The 21,496-nt window shown below is 41.4% G+C and overlaps 1 protein-coding gene across 1 annotated transcript in view; it reads right to left on the reverse strand.

Annotated features, from left to right (window-relative positions):
- Positions 1-21,496, reverse strand: part of LOC122798552 (autophagy-related protein 9A-like) — a 1,381,959-nt gene that overhangs the window by 1,153,531 nt on the left and 206,932 nt on the right. Inside the window, exon 3 of the mRNA XM_044067604.1 lies at positions 6,827-6,874. Coding sequence (XP_043923539.1) covers positions 6,827-6,874 — 48 coding nt within the window. The remainder of the gene's footprint in view (positions 1-6,826; positions 6,875-21,496) is intronic.

The raw sequence follows: 21,496 nt of genomic DNA on the forward strand, positions 1-21,496 counted from the left end.
TACTGATGCCAGGCATTTCGTAAACACTCTGGGCGCAGTAGATAAGTCAAAGGGCAATGCAGAGAATTCGTAATGGGTTGAACCTGCAAGAAATCTGAGGTATCTTCTGCAATCTTGTCTGATAGGGACATGCAGGTATGCTTCCTTGAGGTCCAATGTTACCAGCCAAGACTCCTTGCCCAGCATGGGAAGAAGCTGCTGTAATGTGAGCATCTTGAATTTTGGCACCTGTAGATATGTGTTTAGGATGGATAGGTCTAAGATAGGTCTCCAATCTTTGTCTTTCCTTGGTACCAGGAATAGTCTTGAATAAAACCCTTGACCTTGTTCTTTTGCAGGTACCTCTTGAATTGCTTTCATGTCCATGAGAGCTGAAATTTGTTTTTGTGCCTCTGCCCTTTGATTTTGTGGCAGGTTTGGCATGCCTCTCATTTTTGGAAGGGTGTGAAAGTGGAACCTGTAGCCTCTGTCTATAATGTCCAGAATCCATTTGTCTTTTGTAACAATATGCCAATTTTTTGAGAATAATGTCAGTTTTCTGCCCAAAGGTGCTGCCATTAAAGCTTTGTTTGGCAGGTGTAGGGGGAAGTCATTGTGTCGGTTTTCTAAAAGACTGTGATCTATCTTCTCCACCTCTTGGGGTTGGTGCTTGCCACTGTCTGGCTCTGAAAGATCCTTGAGGTTGCCCTCTACCCCTTGGACGCCTGTATCTGCCCCTTTGAGGTCTGTCCGTGGCTGGAAAGGACCAATTTTTTGAAGGCCAGTTTCTGCTGAAACGTGGAGGCTGTACTTGCAGGAAATCTTTCACTGTTTGCATTGATTTCGCTTTTTCCTCCATTTTCTTTAGCACCTCCTCTGCTTTAACACCAAACAATACATAGTTTCATAGTATAGTACTAGGCTATCTGCCCTGGGGCATTTGTAAGCCTAGCCATAGTGATGTGGCTTTTGCCACCCCATGAAATGGTACAAAAATGTACAGAATAAATCTAGAATACTGTGCCTCTGTCTAGTAGTTGACACAATGAAGGTCCCCTTATATAACAGAAATTAGTTTACTGTGCCCCTGTCTAGCAGTGACACAGATGTGACCCCTGGAGTAAACTTACGATCTCCCATCCACTCATCAAGATTTCTCTTGAAGAGAGTCAGTGAGGGGCTCTGCCTAATACGAACTGGGATCCTGTTCCAAAGCATGGGAAGCCTCTGGGTTATGAATCTATCCCTCCAGCATGTCCTATTCATACTTGTGCCGAGGTTTAATTCTTTAGCTCTCGTGGTCCTGATGGATTTGGATTTTTTGAGGTGAAGCATGTCCATCAGATCCTGATTGGACATGGCCTTGTACGTCAGGCAGAGATCACCTCTGAGCAGGCGGTATGCTACTGAATAGAGCTGAAGTTTCTTTAGTCTGGCAGAATAAGACATATGTTGGAGACCCTTGATCCTTTTTGTGAGGTACTTTTGTGGTCTCTCCAGCTGTTGCAAATGCCGGGTGAGGTACATACCAAATGGGGCATTGTACTCAATCATGGGTCTGATGAGGGAGGAATATAGGGGTACAATGACATCCTTGGATCTGGATGTGAATCCCTTCATGATGAGGTGTGCAAGGTAGAATGTTTTTCTAACCACTTTGGCAACGTGGGTGTCAAATGAGAGGTCGCTGTCAACTTGGGTCCCTAGGTCTCTGATTACTTTTTCCGTACTCAGTGGGTTGCTGTCTATGTGATAATTTGTGGGTACTTTGTTTTTTCCAAAAGGGACGACTATACATTTTTTGGCATTTAGTTTAAGGCCATGACTACGGCACCAGTTGTCCGTTTCAGTGAGGCCTTTTTGTAGGATGTGTGTGTCTGCTGGTGTATCGACTATGGCGCCTAGTTTGCAGTCATCTGCGAACTTTGTCAGCCACAGCCCTCCCATGTTTGCTTTAACATCTGAGAAATAAATGCCGAACAAGAGGGGTCCCAGGAGAGATCCCTGTGGGACACCACTTGTGACTGGCTTTGAGTCTGACATTGCTCCAGCGATTTTAACTTTATGGGTTCTGTCCTTTAGCCAGTTTGCAACCCATCTAGTGACATAAGGGTTTACTTTTAAGCTGTTTAGCTTATCTATGATGCCTGAGTGGGGTATTGTGTCAAAGGCCTTAGCCAAGTCCAGGTATGCTGTATGGACTGCTTTGCCCTCATCAATGGCTCTAGTGACTGTTTCGAAAAAGTCAACCAGGTTTAAAAGGCGGGATCTGCCCTTTACAAAGCTGAACTGGGTGGGGTCAAGTGTCTGTAGGTCCCCTACGTCTCTGTTTATGAGTTCCATAATGATTCTTTCCATAGCTTTGCAGACCAGGCTAGTTAAGCTTATTTGGCGGTAGTTTCCAGGGTCTGTAGAGGCACCCCCCTTGTGGAGTGGGACCACTGTTGCTGTACGCCAGTGTTCAGGTACATATCCCGAAGTAAGGCTAAGGTTAAATAGCATTTTTATGTGTGGGTTTAGCTCCTCTTGGAGTTCACGTAACACGCACCCCGGGATACCGTTAGGTCCCATTGATGCTGTGTTTTTTGCTTTGTTTAGGGCGGTTCTCACTTGGACATCTGAGATGACAGGGAGATTACATTCAGCTGGGATAAGTATTTCTTTTGGGGGTGAAGGAGGAGAAATTTGCACTGAACCTGTCAGCCAGATTGTTAGCAATATCTGTGGGTTCAGTGTATTTTTGTTGTTGTGAACCAACTCTGAGCATATCTGAGGGTTTCCCCAGGTTTCTAACATAGCTGAAGGCTTTGTGGTTATCTTTAGTGTCCTTAGCGATTTTTCTCTCAAAGTTTGCCTTGGATGTTTTATGAGAGAACGTAGTTTTCTGCTAATGTTGATCAGAGATGTCTTCCCTTCATGGGATTTCGCTCTGACGTGCAGTAGCTTCCTTCTTTTGTTATACAATTTGTTTATGGCTGAGGTCCACCAGACAGGATGCTTACATTTGGTGGAGAGGGACTTGGATTTGTTTGGGATTGCATGATCCATGCATTCTTGGAGATGTCCATAGAAAGCATTTGTGAAGGATTCGGCATTGTGGGATGTGGTATCCACTGGCACAGTGGGCTTAAAGGATACAATCTCAGTCTTAAGAAGAGTGAAGTCTGCTTTTGAGAAGTTTTTCACTGTGTTCTTTTGTGCTGGGGGTGGAGGTGGGATATGTACATCCAGGGTGATTAGTTTGTGGTCAGATCTCACTAGTGAGGGGTATACTTCCGGTGTGGAGCATTTTGTCCCCATGTTTGTGATGATCAGGTCTAGTATATTATCGCCCCTAGTGGGAGAGGTGACTTGTTGGTCCAGTGCATTTGAATTTATGAATTCCAGGAAACTTTGGGCTAGGGTATTAGGGCTAGAATAATGTACCCAATCTATGTTTGGGTAGTTGAAGTCTCCCAGTATGATGGTATTTTGTGATACATTCATATCCTCCAATGTCTTCAGGAAGGCTGAGTGGGGTTCTTGAGATTGGGAGGGTGGTCTGTAACATGCTACCAGTTGTATAGCAGTTTTGCCTATGGTTATAGTTGCACCTGTTTGGTCTCTGATGCTTCATGTGTTGCTACTAACCTGGAGGTGTGGGTGTCCTTTATGAATATGGACACTCCCTCCTTTGTGGTTCGCCCAGGTTTTGGGGCGAAAAGCATGATACAGGTATAGCCTGGTAGCGCTGGGGTACTCTCAGGAGCCTTGAACCAGGTTTCAGTTACTGCACAGATGTCGATGTTCTCCATGCTGAGGAGTGCATCAAGTGCCTGCATCTTGAGATTTAGACTTCTGGCGTTGAGCAGCATTACCCTTAGTTTTTTTCCATTTTTGTTTTCTAAGGAGGTGGGTTTGTCTTTTGAGCCTTGCCTAAAAAAGGTACTATGGGGGTGGCAAGAGCCTTAGCCAATATCCGGAAGCCCAGTGGTGACAGGTGTAAGCCATCCCTTGCGAAGCGGCGTGGCTTGTCCAACATATCATCCCAGGCAGACAGACATTGGATCCCCTTAGAATGACACCAGTACTTGAGCCAATTGTTAAAGCTGATCATCTTGTCTTTGTATTGTGGTATCATTTTTGGTGAGGGCAAGATGCTGCTCAGGGTCAGGCTCATACCAGCCTGGGCTACATAATCGGAGAGCTCCTCTATGTCTCTTTTTGAAGAGGTGCATCTAATAATTTAGCTTTGACATGGTCTGGTAAGGTTTGCTCTTTGAGCCAAGCATGCCTACGTATAACAGACCCCGTAACAGCAGCTCTACATGAGGCCTCTAAAGCATCAAAACCACACTGCAAGGTATGTTTACCCACTTGCTCTGCACCATGCAACAAATCCTGCAACTCTTTTAAATCTGGTTGTTCTGGTTGTGTCATTTTGCTTTTCAGCTGAGATATCAAAAACTGTTGATACTTTAACATATGGAACTGACAGTTTAATGCCCTCATGGTTAAAGTGGCCGAGGTGTACACCTTTTTCCCCCACCCTTCTAAAGATCTGGAATCTCTCTCTGAAGGTAATGGGTTTTTAGCAGTAGAGGCCTTAATTCCCTTGGGACCCTGTGACATAGATTCTGGGTCAGCAGTATGGCTTTTATATAGGAACTGGTGAGAATCAGGAACCCGGTAATACCTGTCTGGTTTAACAGGAGCCGGAGACAAAGAATCAGGATTAACGCTGGCTTCTGTGTACACATCATCCAATATATCTAAAACAGGAGGGATAGCCAGAGGCCTATGCTGGGGGAGCAGAAGAAATTCCCTGAGCCTTTTCTTGGAATCTGAGTAATCTTGGCCTTCCCAGTGAAAGTGTTCCCTCAATGTATGCAAGGTTTCCACAAAAGAGAAGTCCTCGGGGGGGAGACCGAGGGAATAGACTCCTCTGCATCAGAGTCTTTGAATGGAGAATAGGCACAATCCTGGTCCTCAGATAGTTCTGAGGTAATAGAAGCTTGATCTGGGGAAGGGTAGTCTTCCTCTAATCTGGGTCTTTTGTCAGAGGGGGGTTGAGAACCCCTGATAAGAGTAATCAAATCCTCAGCCATTTTAAGCATCTGTTTTTTAGGCATGGTGCCTTGAGAGGGTGTCTGAGGAACCTGTTTTTGGTTTTTATGGCTGTTTTAGATTTAGTGAAGGCTTTAATAGAGAAGGAGGAAGGCCTGAAGACCCCTTGAGAAATGGCAGGCCTGTCTAGATTCTGAGTTTCCCCGCCAGGAGTGGCATCGGTATCTGTAGTAGGAATGGGGGCCGAGGAGCCTGCGACCTCGGGTACTGAAGACACCGGTAATGCATTGTCATCGGTACTCAGGGGCTGCGTAGGCACCTCGCTAAGTACTGGAGAACCGGTAGTCGGCCTTAGCGTGGTATCAGTAGGTGGTGCGGACCTCGTATGCCGGTCCTTATCTTTGCGTTTTTTGCTCAAAACTGGAGTCGGAGTATCCGACGACATAATATAATTAAATTTTTTGCCAAAAAAGTGAAGGGCGAACTCTGCCCGACGCTTAATAGTGTGTTTGTTGAATCTAGCACAAAAACGGCAGGCCGAGACGTCGTGGTCTGGGCCTAAGCAAGGTATACAGTAAGAATGGAAATCCTTATGGGGTATTTGCTTCCCACATGAAATGCAATTATTAACTTTGTCTGACATCGGTCTGAGACAAGAAAAGTTTCCCCAACAGGGTACTTAGCTTTCAAGAAGACTTCGGCTGAAATACTTTCATAAATCTCAGGAGCTGGCTGACCGGCACATGCGAACTGCTTCTGCTTCGGGCACCGCGCGGCAAGAAAGACTGAAGAAAATGGCATCGGCTGCCTCTTTTATACCCCTGCCGCACTGACGTCAGGGAGGAAGCGACGACAACCGACGCCGGACCTAGACTTTGGAATTCGGCCGACCGAGGACCCACCTGACGGCAGGATAACCCGTCTGTTATGACTGCAGCTGTATGCACGATGAACATCTAAAACTTACAAATTATGGGAGGTTGGCATAATGGTTAAAGTGTTTACCTTACAAATACAAGGTTTGAGTCTCACATGATATAATTGGCTAGGCTTAAAATGGCCCACAAGGGCAGTTAGCCTAGTACTAAACTATGACATATGTGGAAAAAAAGTGGACAGAAAAGAAAAGTTTCATGACAGTCGAATCTGAAAAATAAAATGACTCATGTAAATGTGCAATACATTACTTAGCATTTAACACTCTGCCAATGGATGATTTACTAAGCTTAGAACTCTTAACATTTACAGTAATGAAAGCACAGCTTGTATGGGTAAATATTTTCATAATGCCCTCTTCCATATTTCTATATAGCCTAACAGTGGTAAGAAAGCGCTGCAAAGAGTTTTGACAAAAACATCACTAGAACTTTACACCAAGGGGAAATTCCTGAGTTAATTTCACCATTTAAACAAACCAGCATTCTAAGCAGCTCAGTTCCTCTTTAAACTCTAAAGCTTTAATAAAAGTTACCTTGCATACGTAATGAATGGTTAGCATTAATAGAAGAGGCAGCCATTTTTTTGCATCTTTATGGATCCTGCCATACCATAAATGCAGTTTTTGCAGTCCGATCACAAATAGCACTTACTGCAATCCATGTTAAGCCAATTCTTTCACATTAGAATTTAGTATATACCAGTTACCCTCACACGTTCACTGCTGCTGCCTAAGAATGCTGCACTGTACAAATCTACTTCCAATTACCCATTTTTTTCATGTACAGCTCTTGTGTGCATATTAAATCCTTGGAGTCCATGTCAGCTTAAGCAATCAGCATGTTTCTGTTTTAGGATCAAAAGGATATTCTTGTGAAGAAGTTATCCAGGTTTGTTATATGGTGCCAAGAATCTAAAACAGGGAAAAAAAACAGCATATCACTTAACAACCAAAATGTTTTAATCATAATATGAAAACAGACTCTGCATATGTGACATGCCAATATAAACTGCTAAATTAGTTAAAAAAATGGGTGGGACTGAAGTGGTTCTCTGAACAATTCAGATATTTCTACAGCTACATACATCTACATATATCTGTCTCACTCCATATTTCTAGACTTTATAACAGTCAGGTTCATCAATTACAACACATCAATTGTAGAATGTCCAAGAGATCTACTTGCAGAAGCTGCTAATATCTAACGCTACCAGTATTCCAGTACTCAACCGTCCTACATATTCCCTGACTCCCAATTCACAATATATCATTTCAAATCTTAAAAAGGTAGCCCAATAGTCCTTATGGATAAAAGTGCTTATATTCAGGATATGTGTAATATGTTAAGTGATGTACGTTTTTATGAATCTACTAATTGCGTAAAGTACATGAACAATATGCGAAAGTCAAAAGGATGCTCGATGACTTGTTGAAAAGTGGTAATATTGATTTTAATTTGTATAAATTCTTAATTGTGCAACATCCATTGATTCCATGTATGCATGGCCTTCCTAAGATCCATAAGGATGACGTACATCCCCCCATGAGGCCCATAGTTTCAGGGGATAAGTGGCTGACTCAACCCTTTTCTCTGTATGTGGAAAAGAATATTAGACAGATTCTTAATAAGAATATCTCTGGATTAAAGGATACAAAACATTTCTTGACAGATTTATATGCTTTTAGTGTACAGAATTTGAATAATAGTGACTATTTCTTTGTCACTCTTGATGTACAGTCACTATTTACTGTCATCCCCAATTATGAAGGAGTGATGTCAATACATAGGTATTTGCATAAATGCTAGTAAAATTGATTTGATATGTTTGTTTTTGGAAACATTACTTGAAAACAATGTGTTCAACTTCAATGACAGCTTATATTTACAGTGTGATGGTGTAGCTATGGGCACTTCTTGTGCTAATAGCTACGCCAACATGTTTATGGCCACCTGGGAGGAGGAGGTGTTGTTTAAGATGAATTTATTCATTGAATTCATTCCATTTTATCAATGTTTTGTCAATAACCTTTTTCTTATTTGGAATGTATCTCTTACCATTCTGGACCTGTTTTTACAGAGCTTAAATGCTGGTTTTGAGTATTTGAAATTCACCATGAACAGGTCCCAAGATAGTATACAATACTTGGATGTATTCATACAGAGAGGGAGAGATAGTAATATAAATACAAGAGTTTATAGAAAGAGCTGTTATAAGAACACTTTATTGCATTGAACAAGCATGCATCCGTCCTATACCTTCAGGAATATCACAAGAGGACAAGGTATGAGGGTGTCGAGGCCTAATGCCACAGATGAAGGCTACGAAGAAGAACTTTGTAACCTTAAAGATATGTTGATACAGAGAGGTTATGATCGAGATGATGTTAAATGTAACTTGAGTGGCCTGGATGATCTGAGGATAAGTAGGGCTAAGACCTATTATGTTATGCCTGCGGATAGACATGAAGTAATGGAAACTCAATTTATGAATGATAAACATAAGTTACAGATTTATTTCACCAATGATGTTAATGAGATTACTAATATTATTAAGAAGCATTGGAGAATACTTACCAGTGACCCTGATATTAGGGAGGTGGTGGGAGAAGAGCCTAAATTTATACATAAGAATAAACATAACCTTAAATCAATTTTATGTCAACAGCCCAATAATAATAATAAGGATTGCACTTTAACATATGGCACTTTTCCTTGCAGCAATTGTAATTTTTGCACATACATAGATAGTAGTGGTACTTTTATACATCCAGACACTGGACGGACTTTTAAGTTTCGGCTAATGGCTAATTGCAAAAGCCTGAATGTGGTATATCTTGCTTTATGTGAGACATGTAGATCATTCTATGTTGGCAAGACCAACCGTTCCCTCAGGGATCATATGAGGGAACATCTATACAGCATTAGAATAAATTATGAGAAAAATGCTTTGGCGAAACACGTTAATACATTGGGGAAGAACCACATTTTTAGGTTTATGGTTATAGATGCAGTAGTTCCTAATATAAGAGAGGGAGATATTAGTAATACAATGGAAAGTAAAGAACAATGTTGGATTTTAAGGCCGAGAGCGGACAGAGGTAAAGGGCTGAATGAGAGGGCTAGTATTAAACCATTTCTAAAGAATAGGAAATTATCTATTAAAAAGTAATATGTATATAAGTTATACATATGATGGTTTTAATATGTTTAGACAAATTTATTTTATTAGTTGCATGTTCTTCGTGTTCCTTATATTCTTTATGTATTTTTATATATTGTGTATTTGTAGGTCATTTTTATATTTAGAAAATATTCTTATAGTAATATAGTAATGAGTTGCAAACTGATTGGAGGGATTTTAGTATATATTTGACCACTTGCAACAATGTATTATGGCCTGATGAAGCTTATGTGAAAGCGCTAACCGTCGTGTAAATAAATACTCTTTTATGTGAACTATTGGCATCTGCGTGGTCAGTCTGAGAGCCCCGGAATCTACGATTACTAGATCAATGTTTAGGTATTCGCTAACCTAAACGTTTGATCAGGTAATATAGACGCAAATTCCTGCCTTCCCTTAAACCTTGCTCCTTCTCATCCTGAACATTATTATGCATGTACTGTTCCCACAATTTCCATTTACTTCTATGCAATTTGCACCTTCTCTTTTCTAAAGATCTTTCTTCCAGTTCTTTTATCTCTTGTATAATGTTCAGTACATCAAATACAATTGGTGTACACTGATTTCCATGTTCTAGCAATTGCCTTTTTTTGAAAGCCTACAGAATTAAACTTAATTAAGGGCTGACTATGTTTAGGCAATTCAGATCCTGTATCCCAGCACAAAAGAATCAGTTCCTTACTTAGCCATTTGCTAACTCAATATTTCTGATAGAGTATTCTGTAGATAATTTTGAAAATCTGCCAACTGATTACACTCCCACACTCCCAAAACATGTATTTCCAGTTAGATCTTTCTTCTCCATCAAACTCAAGATCCTAAACCTTATGAACTTGGTTGCATACTTGGGAGCCATACATATGGTGCAGTGGTAGTGTTGTCGCCTCACAGCAAGAAGTTCTCCAGTTAGATTCTCGGCTGGGGTACCTTGTGTGCGGAGTCTGCACTGTCTTCCCTGTGTCTGTGTGGGTTTCCTCCCACGTTACAAAGACATGCGTCTGAAGTGTTTCTCCACGGGTCTCCGTGAAAATTAGCTCATTCCAAGTCGGACTTCCCGGTTAACGAATGTTAAATAAATAAAATAAATAAATATGTCTTCCCCATTGTTTTGTTGTAAATTGCTTTTCCAGTTTCTCTTCCAATCTTTTCTAACCTCCTCTGATTAATTTTTTTAGTTATCATGTAATATTTTATATGTCCTACTAATTATCCCTTTAACTGCTGCTTCTGTTCTAGATTCAATTAAAAAACATACACAGAGCAAGTTTTCCCCTCTTAAAATTCCCTATCCTTTTTCCTTGCCTGTACTCTGAGATCAAGCCATCCAAGGGAAGACAAGTCTCTAGCCTGCAATCCAAATGTCTTTTTGGCCTCACCTCACTCTACCTTTCCTGCTTGAGTTATTTGCTGCCAATATCATTGTGACCATTGGTATGTAAGGGCTAACCCCATTAAACAACACCTTTTATTCAGTGTTGCCTATATTTTGTATGGGTGTGTTGTGCAGTGAGTTTAATTCATGGAATTTGCTGTTACAGTGTTATATAACATTTTACCACTTACAAAATTTATAGAATTTTGTATTGTAGTATCCTGGCATGTTGTCTTTTTAACATTGTTTATTCTGATGCTTTGAGGTGTACTGTAAAGTTTGTATGTAGATTGTTTTAAGCAATTAGGGCGCCTTTAGAGTTCTCCAATAGTATTTATGATATTCCAGCTATTTTTGCATTTCTAGGTACCAGAAAGAAAAAGAGTAGAGGGAAATGTGCTCTCCCTTTTATAACGACTCTGCCTAAAGAGCACAGTATCAAATGATGTGTACTTTTTTATAGCTGTCTTCTTCCATCTAATGACCACTTCATGTTCAGAAGTGGAGGAAATGGCCTAAAAATGGTGCAGATATTATTTGGGAAAATTCTTAAGGGATTTTGAGAGGTAAAGAAGCAGTTTAAACTGAATAACGGTACATATGTTATGAGTGTTGTAACAAAAAGAGATGTTGCCAGCCCAGCTATCTGGAATTTTGATTAATGGGAATTGTGAAGAGGAAGCCTTTGATCATCATGTGTCTGCAATCTTGAGGACATCATTCTATGTTGTGCAACTTAGAAACCAAGTTATAGCAGCTAGTTTCAAGGTAATCTTTATTCCACTGTATTCAGCATTCATCAGATTTATCATTGAGTACAGTGCCCTTTTAGGTATGCACCTAACCGGGCACATCAACAATGGAGTGTCCACAGAGATTCCTCAGTAAAAGAATACAGGGCGTAAATAACCTGACCTATGCAGACTGTCTCAAAGCACTATCCTTGTATTCTGTCTTTTGCAGATTGTTGAGGGGAGGTCTATGTCTGGCATAAAAGGCATCACTAGACTCCACTCTGATGGACCTCCTGCATGGCCACAAATTAAACACAGCACCACAAGGCATTCTACAGTTATGTCAAGAATCTACATGGCAATACTCAGATCTGCTCTGAGTTACAGCACAATGGCAATAGGTTCATAGGTTGGTACTAGGCTATCGGCCCTAGGGCCTACACAAGCCTAGCCATAACAACTGCCTGGCTATTTCTTCCCACACTGTTTACCTCCCTCAAATAGTTAAATTGGATTCAAATGCCCAACTACCCAGTAGCCAACAATCTCCTTTACCAACCTGAAAGGTATGCTTCTATAACTAGGCTTCTCCACCGGCACTGTCCTAACATAAAACTTCACTCCAAAGACTAATATCTTGTGTCTGCTATCAAGTCTGACAGTACTATCGGAGATGCCTTGCATTCTACCTACAGAGCCAAATTATGGAACTCTACTCCAGTAAGTAGCTAGAAAACCTTCACTCCTTCAAAGCACAATTCAAGTCCCACCTCAATGACACATGGCAGGGGTCTTCCCCACAATAAACCTACAGTGATCTGTACCCAGCCTAATACCAGCTATCATTCTGGCAATTAAACCTGATGAAAACTGCTCAATTAGTCCCTCTAGTCCTAGTTACTCTTTCCACTCTCTCAGTGAAGCAAATCAGCCTTTTTCTTCTTATTTCCTTTTCTTAGCCATTGCACTTTCTCTTCTCCTTTACTTTTACACTTTTATCTTCCATACTCATTCCAAACTACAGTACCTATTTTTTTCTAACCATGTTACTAAATGCTTACATTTACTTTTTCCTCATTCAGCTATTATGTCACCTTCCTATCACATTCCATGATTTCCACCACTTCTCAGATCCTTCCTTCCCTTCACGGTTTCTTTTCTTTTTCTTGTCTCACTACCTCTCTCTCTCTCTGCCCTTGTAGTCCCTTATCAATACTCCTTACCTGTTCTGTTCCTTCCCATTTCCATTCAAACCTACTTTTTTCCTTCCTGACCACCTTCTGTTTCTTCTTTCTAACTGCTATTCTTACCCTCACTCTATAATTTCTCTTATTTTCTACTTCTGCTCTCTCTCCATCCTAATAGTCATGTCATAATCATTCACTACTATTTTGTGTAAAATCTTTAAAGTCATCCTTTTTCAATTATACCAGTACCTATGTACATTATTGCATAGATTTGTAAGTGTGAATATGAACTCATTTTATTATTCTTAATTGACTTTCACCCTTTGTTTTTATACTTACCAAAAGCATAAAACTGTTGTATTAATTCTTCTCTCATATATTCATGTTTTAAAGTTTTTTTTTTCATTTTATGATTTGTTACTGTTATTATTGTTAATGGAATGCTACTTTCCAGGTGTCCACTGAAAATAGGTTACTTGTTGCCCAGTTTTCATTAAAGACATGGAGATAAATAATTAAATAAATAACTACTTTGAATGGGAAGCTCATTTTGTGTACAGAGTACTACTTATGCCTTGGCCAGTGTCTTAGGATGTCCATTCTAGTGTCATCATGGGATTACCTTCCTCATAAGGTGGTGTATAACTCCTGAACTTGATACCTTTCAGGTGTCTTCATATCTCAGCTACATTGCTTGTGTCCCCAGTTCAAAAAGAACAGATGTTTATAGCCTTTGCTTGTAGAACTTCTTGGCCATGTGGTCTGTAGAACTACATACAATACTCTAGGTGAGACCAGTCCAGGGTTGTGTATAGTGGACGTAATGATTCTCAAGTCAGGGTGGCTGAGGTATCACTACATAGTAATAGCTGGAGGAGATGTGCTTGTTGTCTATGATGATGTGAAGTTGCTGTCTTCAGCAATCACATCCAGGGTTTACATCTCCATGCTGAGTGGTGGGAGCCCTCCACTTCTGTATGATGTAGGTTTATCCCAGAGTGACCATACTTCTGGACAACTAAGAGGTCCTTTTGTAGAGACCTTTTTCCTCATACATGTACTCCAGTCATTCCTGTCTTCATGTCATCCAAGAAGAGGTGGATTTGACAAGCCATCCTGTTAGTAATGTGAACTGTAAAAAAGGAGAAGGTGCAGAATCTGCAGAAACCCAATGGTTGTGTTGCGTGGAGTTAATAACCCCCCAAACAGAATCTCAATTAAGAAGGTCTTGTTGCATTTCAAGATATCAGATAGCTGATCGTTAATCTTATTGATTAATAATTGATCAGCAACACCTGCCCACAACTGACACACACAGACAAACAAGTACACACACATGCATGCATACACACGCAGATGCATACTGACACGTGCACAATATACATACGCAGGTACAGGGCACAGACACAGACACACACACACACACACTCAAACATGTATGCAAATATATATTAATGCAACTCTCTATCAGAAGGACAAAATGTCTCAGCAGTGAACTTCAAAAGACCGAACTGGGAACACTGAAAACCTAGAAGGTTGAAAATCAATAACCTTCAATGAGCAGGACTGCAGTACAGTGGGCATTGGCATTTTGCTACTTTCCCCACCTTAATGCGATCTTGGAGTTTGAATATATAATTGTCAAGGGTGTAGGGGGTCCAAGGGGGGGCTTCCCCTCTGCAAAAAAACAAGTGTTATGTTTGTTTTTTGACCTTCCATGGTTTTAGTGTCCCCCATTTTATCTTTTAATGTTCACACTTGTGAGCATTCATCCTTCTGATAGGGACCCATTGATGCATATGTATGTGTACATGCACATATGCACAGGCACTCGTGCACACCCATGCACATGCCCCTTCATTCAAATTTATGTGCGAGCATGTGCATGCACACTTACACATATACATTCACACATGCAAACACTTACATGTACGCATGACATGCGCACACACACACACACACACACACACACACACACACATTTTATCAGTAAATGGACTCAAGCAACAAACCTTGTTATTTTCTTTTTTGCTGCCATCCACTGATCCTTCCAAAGAAAACAATGTCAGTAAAATGGAAGATTTATAAAAACTGTACATGGCTGTCCTTGTTGCCCCTGTACAGTGGTTCAGCACACCTCACCTACAACATTAAACACCACAGTCAGGATGTATAATGCTTACTTTGGAAAGGCATTTCATCTGCAGATCCTGTTTGTGATCTCTACACTGACTGGTATCAGCCTGTGGTTACCTTTCCACAGCAAAGCATCTCACCTGCAATGGGAAGGTACTTGGAGGTGCCCCAGGAAAAGCAAAGGGAAGAAGAGATGCTAGTAAATTAAGGCACATAGACATCTGCACTATCAACAGGCATTTTATTCATTAATTTGTTTCTCAGTAGCTGCTCTATCTTATTCAGGCTTAAAAAGGCAGCCAGAGAAGATCCTGGCACTTAAAGTGGGTATGAGTTACAGAACTATTCTTAAACATGCTTCTAGGATGCATGCGCATAAGTACATACAAACACCTTAAGGGATCTCCAATTCTTTAAAATGTGGAAAGAAACATGAGCATCGTGAAAACTCATATGGATACAGACAAGACATACGGAGGTGACACAGAAGGCACCTCACTAGTAATTAACGAAGTATTGTGTGGCAGCAGTTCTGTATGCTCACCACTTTACCACTCATAAACTTTTAGTTGTATACAAATGACATGTAAATGGCAAGGGAAGGGGTAGGCTGGGGTGGGGGTATACTACAAAGGAAAAGGCAGAACCACATGGAAGATGAAAAGTAATGCAGCTGATATACTAAACCTACATTCCTGCTTACTTGTTGTAAATGTAGAGTGAGGGCCCTGAGATGGATACAAGGTGTAGGAATGGATACAAAAGGTAAGAATGGATAGAAAATGCAGAAATGGATACAAGGGTAGGAATGCATATAAGGGGCAAAAATGGCTACAAAGTGTAGGAATGGATATAAAGTGTATAAATGGATACAAGGGGTAGGAATTGATACAAGGTGTAGAAATAAATATAAAGGGTAGAAAATGGTACAAGGGGTAGACAGACACAAAAGATGGGAATGGATACAAAAGGTAGGAATTGATATGAAGTGCAGAAATGGATACAAGGTGTTGCAATGGATACAAAAGGTAGGAATTGATACAAGGGGTAGAAATGCATACAAAGGATAGGAATACATAAAAAGAGTAAAATGATTACAAGGGGTAGGAATTAATACAAAGAATCAAAATGGATACTTGGGTAAATGGATAAATGGGTAGGAATGATTCAGAACATGACAGAAGTAAATTTGCACATAAAAAGATTCTGAAGAATCCAGAAGGACTGAAGTGTTGGGGTCAGATGGAGTGCACTTTAGGATTATAAATAAATTAAGATAGGTGGTGACTGAAAACGCTGCAATTAGTAAATAGGAAAGCCAGATACTCAGTGTAATGAATGGCAGATGCAGATCCTTTTTATAAAGCAAGGAGCTGGAGACGTACAAAACTGCAGCCTGGATATGCCAACCTCAGGAATGAGGATTATTTTGTAAGCACAGCTGAAGAACAGATCTAATGGAATATGTCATTGTCAAGTTTGTCAGACTATAGGACACAGGACAACAAGATTTCTGGAACAGTGGTCATGCCAAAACGTACTCAGTGATTTTTTTCACTGGGTGACAGGGCACATTAAGCTGGGGGGGGGACATATAGGATAGTTATATAACAAGCTCAGTCTTTGTTTCTACATCTGTAGTTTCTGTCCCATGAAAATGTGGAAGCTATAAAAGAGGAAATTAATTATTTTGTAAGCCACAGAGCAGGGATTCTTCAGTAAATAACTACAAACTGAAAAATAATTTGTAATGAGAAGAGTGTGCAATATGTAAAGTTTGTATAAGATATGAAAAAAACATCTTGTGCATTTTACACGTGCACAGAATCAGACTTAGGATTAATGTTCCCATTTTATTATATTTTATTATTAAGAATAGAAAGTCTGACTCCAAAAAATTAAAATGTGTTACTGCTTCTCCAGAGAAGCGTTTTGTGTGCATCTATCAATAAATATATATATATATATATATATATATATATATATATATATGCTTGATGGAGCCATTAAAGTATTTCCTTCATGTTATATTATATCTTTTACAATTAAGAATTCATGATTTGACTAAAGTATCATAATGCAGAGATTGCAGTGAAACAACAGTATTTGTCTGGCTGCTAAAGACATTTAGCTGTGTTTCATGCCTCACAATGTAAACTGCATTTCCCACTGTGTCACAGTATCATAGGCAGTGCTGGCAGGGAATATTTCATTATAACTATCTGCTACTTATTTTTTTGGTAAACATTAAAATTATGTCTTTTGTACAATAGTGACCGTAACTTTCGCTAAATTATGTTTTTCCTTTGTTGACCTCTGTCCACAGGCTGTGCATTCCCAACACTGAGAATGTTCTCCATTTTTCGATCACTGTACCACCAATGTGTTAAGAAAGTACTTCAATGGTAAGTTGTGCCCAAACATGGCAATTCACACATTAAATTGTTCTGCCTTTTAACATTAGGTTAATCATGTTGAGTCTCTGTGACACAATCATTTAGCACTTTTGTCTGTTAAGCAAACGGTTTGTGGTTTAAGCCCACCCAGGGATGATGATGCTTCACCTGAAGTACCATTCTTTTGAATAACTGCTAGGGCACAACAACTTGTGGGATACATTTGAGTTGCATGGCTAGGCTTATGAAGACCCCAGTGGTCGTTAGCCTGGTATAAATCAATACAGAACCAACAGATATTGCCAACATATTGGCTGACCGGTTCAGTGAAAACTTTTCCTCTTTTTCACCCCCTAAAGGGACTATTACAATACCTTAGGAATGCTAAGTCCCTATTATCATGGCTAAACAGGTAAAAACTGCACTGTCCAAAGCCAAGAATATAGCTTCCATGGGACCTGATAATATCCCTGGCTGTGTTCTACATGAATTACAAAGTGAACTGGCATCACACCTGTGTACCCTGTTCATTCACATCCTCATTTCAGGCTTTGTTCCTATCGAATGGCACACTGCTACAGTCATCCCACTCCACAAAGGGGGACCGACTACCGACCCTAAGAACTACTGTCTCATTAGCCTGATGAGTCTGATATGTAAGGCTATGGAGCGCATCATCATGGACCTTATAAATAAGGGCATAGGGAATCTCCAAACTCTGGACCCTACGCAGTATGGGTTTGTGAAAGGTAGATCATGCCTGCTCAACCTGATAGACTTCTTCGAGTCTGTCACTAGAGTTGTGGATGAGGGCAAGGTGGTTCACACAGCCTACCTAGATCTTGCCAAGGCCTTCAACACCATCCCTCACTCAGGAATCATAGATAGACTCACTAAACTAGGCATAAACCCCTACGTAATAAGATGGGTTGCCAACTGGCTCACTGACAGAACCCACACTGTGAAAGTAGCGGACTCCAAATCTGACTACTGACCAGTTACAAGTGGTTTCCCACAGGTATCGGTCCTAGGGCCTCTCCTGTTTGGCATCTACTTCTCTGAAGTTAAGGGACTCTGGCTGACCAAGTTCTCAGATGACTGCAAACTGGGAGCCATTACTGATTCTCCACCTGATGTACACATTCTACAAAAAGGCCTCACTGACCAGTGACTGGTGCCAGAACCATGGCCTTAAGCTCAATGCCAAAAAGTGCATTGTCATTCCCTTTGGTAAAAATTCGCTGCCCATGAGCTACGACATAGGCAGTAGTTAACTAAACACCGAAGGTTTGATAACACACCTGGGGACACAGGTTGACAGCAATCTCTCCTTTGATAACAACATTGCCACTGTAGTCAGAAAGTCCTTCTATGTGACACATCTCATTACAAAAGGTTTCTCATCCAGGAAGAAAGAGGTCATAATCCCTCTCTACTCGTCCCTCATTAGACCTATTATAGAATACAATGCCCCATTTGGTATGTACCTCACTAGACACCTACAACAACTGGAAAGGCCACGAAAATGCCTCCCCAAGAGGATCTTAGCCCTTAGACACATGCCCTATATGGACAGGCTCCCCCTTTGAGAGGTTGGCATAATGGTTAAGGTGTTTACCTTATACATACAAGGTGCAGGGTTTGAGTCTCACATGGGATGATTGGCTAGGCTTAAAATGGCTCACAAGGGCAGTTAGCCAAGTACTAATCTATGAACCTATGAATCTAAAACTCCAGCTATACTCGGTCTCTTATCGCCTACTTAGATGCGATCTCTGCTTGACCTACAAAGCCATGTCTGACCCAGAGCTGCTAGATATGCTACACCTAAAGGGACCTTAACTTCATTACCACAATAAACAGAACATGCTGGAGGGACAGGTTCCTAACCCAGAGACTTCCCATACTCTGGAACAAACTTCCCATTCACGTTAAGCAGAGCACTTCACTGGCCCTTTTAAGAGAAATCTTGATGAGTGGGTAGGCAATAGGAAGTTCACCCCAGGAATCAAGTCAGTGGCCTTGCTTGACAGCAGCACTGGGAATTAACTTTGGGTGGCATGATGCCAGGCAATCTTCTTGGGCTAGGCTTATATAGGCTCCAGGGCCGTTAGCCTAGTACACACCTATGAACCTATGAACCAGAAATACCTGTTGTAAAGATCAAAGCTTTGCCTGTGATATAAACAGGACCTGGAAAGACAGGTATATTTCCCAGAGACTACCCTTTCTCTGGAACAGCCTCCCCATCCATGTGAAGCAGAGTTTCTCCCTAACCCAATTCATGATCATTACTCAAGCCCCAACACCCTAGCCCAAAGGTTCCTGGAGTCCATAAACTCAAATGCTATGGAACAACTAGTCACCATTCCCACAAGAGGAGAAAATATACTAGACCTGATCATCACAAACATGGGGACAAAATGCTCCACACCGGAAGTATATCCCTCATTGGCGAGATCAGACCATAAATTAATCTCACTGGAGATCCACATCCCGCCCCCAACCCCAGCAAAAAAAACCACAGTGAAGAACTTCTCAAAAGCAAACTTCACACTTCTTAAGACTGGAGTGGTATCCTTCAAGGCCCCTGAGCCAGTGGAAACCACAACCCACACTGCTGAAACCCTTACAAATGCCTTCTACGAGCACCTCCAGGAATGTATGGCTCAAGCAATCCCTAATAAAATCAAGACCCTTTCCACCAAAGGCAGGCGCCCAGTCTGGTGGACCCCAGCCATAAACAAACTCTACAACAAGAGGAGAAAGCTACTACATGACAGAGCAAAATCCCTAAAAGGGAAGGCATCTCTGATCACTACTAGCAAAAAACTACGATCACTCATAAAATCATCCAAGGCCAACTTTGAGAGAAAAATCGCTAATGACACAAAAGACAATCATAAGGCCTTCTTTAACTATGTTAGAAACCTGGGTGGAAATTCCCAGATATGCTCAGAATTAGTCCAAAATGATACAAAAATCACTGAACCCACAGACATTGCCAACATACTGGCAGACAGGTTCAGTGCAAATTTCTCCCCTCCCTCCTCCCCAAAAGGAGAAATATCTATCCCACCAGAGTCTAGCCTCCCAAACATCTCAGATGCCCAGGTGAGAGCTGCTCTCTCTAAAGCAAAAAACACAGCATCAATGGGACCGGACGGTGTGCCTGGCTGTGTGCTACACGAACTCAATGAGGAACTAAACCCACACATAAGGCTGCTGTTTAATCTTAGCCTTACTACAGGATACGTACCCAAAGAATGGCGTGACGGCAACTGTGGTCCCACTCCACAAAGGCGGTGCTTCTACGGACCCTGAAATTACCGCCCATAAGCTTGACGAGCCTTGTCTGCAAAGCTATGGAGAGGATCATAATGGAACTCATAAATAAAGACATTGGGGACCTACAGACACTGGATCCTACCCAATTTGGCTTTGTCAAGGGCAGATCCTGCCTCTTGAACTTGGTCGACTTTTTCAAACAGTCACTAAGGCAATTGATGAGGGTAAGGCAGTTCACACAGCCTACCTTGACCTAGCAAAAGCGTTGACACAATACCCCACTCGGGCATCATAGAAAAGCTCACCAGCTTAGATGTAAACCCATATGTCACAAGATGGGTTGCAAACTGGCTCAAGGACAGAACCCACAGGGTTAGAGTTGCTGGTGCCATGTCAGACTCTAAGCCGGTCATGAGCGGTGTCCCACAGGGCTCAGTCCTGGGCCCCCTCTTGTTCAGCATTTATTTTTCTGAAGTGCAGGCAAACTTAGGGGGATTGTGGCTGACAAAATTTGCAGATGACTGCAAACTGGGCACCATAATTGACACTCCATCAGACACAGACATCCTCCAGAGAGGTCTCATAGAAATGGATAACTGGTGCCAGAGTCATGGCCTTAAGCTAAATGCCAAAAAATGTCTAGTCATACCCTTTGGGAAAAACAAGGTAGCCCCTAATTACCACATAGGTGGTAATCCATTAAACACGGAAGACGTTATCAGGGACCTGAGGACCCAAGTTGACAGTAACCTCTCTTTTGACACTCACATTGCCAAAGTGGTTAGGAAGACCTTCTACATTGCCCACCTGATCATGAAAGGATTCACATCCAGATCAGGAGAGGTCATTGTACCCCTGTACTCTTCACTTATCAGAGCAATGATAGAGTACAACGCCCCATTCGGAATGTACCTTACCCGACACCTGCAGCAGTTGGAAAGACCCCAAAAGTTCCTCACCAAAAGGATAAAGGGGCTCAAACATATGTCATATGCTGCCCGACTGAAGAAACTCCAGCTCTATTCAGTCGCATACCGTCTGCTCAGAGGTGATCTGCGCCTGACATACAAGGCCATGTCCAACCCGGAATTAATGGACATGTTCCACCTCAAAAAATCCGAATCCACCAGAGCCACGAGAGCAAGAGACTTAAACCTCAACACGGATATAAATAGGACATGCTGGAGGGACAGATGCATCACCCAGAGACTCCCTACACTATGGAACAGAATCCCAGTC

The sequence above is a fragment of the Protopterus annectens genome, chromosome 3.part1, assembly GCF_019279795.1.
Source record: "Protopterus annectens isolate FY-2018-M chromosome 3.part1, PAN1.0, whole genome shotgun sequence".
Classification (NCBI taxonomy): domain Eukaryota; kingdom Metazoa; phylum Chordata; order Ceratodontiformes; family Protopteridae; genus Protopterus; species Protopterus annectens.